Source organism: Mus pahari, chromosome 19 (assembly GCF_900095145.1).
Source record: "Mus pahari chromosome 19, PAHARI_EIJ_v1.1, whole genome shotgun sequence".
Lineage (NCBI taxonomy): Eukaryota > Metazoa > Chordata > Mammalia > Rodentia > Muridae > Mus > Mus pahari.
In genome coordinates, this window is record NC_034608.1 from 22,869,527 (window position 1) to 22,870,402 (window position 876).

Below are 876 nucleotides of genomic sequence, written 5' to 3' on the forward strand. Positions count from 1 at the left end.
TGCGTTGGTGTATTTTGATTGAACATGTTCCTTAGGTGAGACAAAGGGGGCTTTTGATGGCTGGACTTCAATACTTGGATAGCTGGACCTTGGTGGTCAGCCTCAGGAGGAGGAAGTGGCCAAATAAGGGAATAGACCTTGGGGGCTAGCNTCAGGACTGTNACCAGCTTTTAGAAAGGCGTAGGGAATGGGAGAGAAGGGCCAGGCCCACCAGAGCCAAGCTCACCATGAGTCCCTTCAATACCTCCCGCACCAGGAGCGCACCCGGCGCAGCCTTCAAGGAGGGTAGGAGACTAGGGACCACTGATGCAAACTTGATGGGNGGGTTCCCTTCCAGATCCTGGGGAGAGGNAACCCCTGTTCTGTGATGCAGAGTGGGAGGAAGTGGGGAATTTGATAAGANNTGGGGACTNCAGAAGAAGCCTTCGAAATCTTTGTTGTCGGCAGCTCCCTGTTTGGCTCAACTGCCCACATGCATGCCAGTAGGCGGGGAGCTGGCACGGCTGGGGTCCAGGTTTGAGGAGGGCAGGCAGAATGGGATGGCCAGCTTAGCTGGAGAGCTGGAGAGGCTTTCTGGGTAGCTGGCAGGAGCTGGCATCCAGCAGCTGCTTCAGTGTGGGTGGGAACATAAAGCCTTCGGTCACGGAGAGGGGCCCGGGCCCTGATAGGGGGGTATCCTCAATGACCGGCTGTCTCCATGATAAAGGTAGAGGAGAAGTCCAGAAGAGGATGAGCGGAAGTTTGTCAGGGTTCACTTTTTGGGGTGGATCCTGTTGGAGTCACAGAGGCTAAGGGGGCAGATAGCTCACATGTTGCCAGCTGCTCGCACACCCACGCATCCAGGTAGCTGCGGCAGAAGGCGTCGTTCCACTGGCC

At 56.5% G+C, this 876-nt stretch overlaps 1 protein-coding gene across 1 annotated transcript in view; it reads right to left on the minus strand.

The window, feature by feature from the left end:
- Positions 1-744: 744 nt before the first annotated feature.
- LOC110336926 (low affinity immunoglobulin epsilon Fc receptor-like) overlaps positions 745-876 on the minus strand; it is a 1,083-nt gene continuing 951 nt past the window's right edge. The window contains exon 3 of the mRNA XM_021219665.1: positions 745-870. Coding sequence (XP_021075324.1) covers positions 745-870 — 126 coding nt within the window. The remainder of the gene's footprint in view (positions 871-876) is intronic.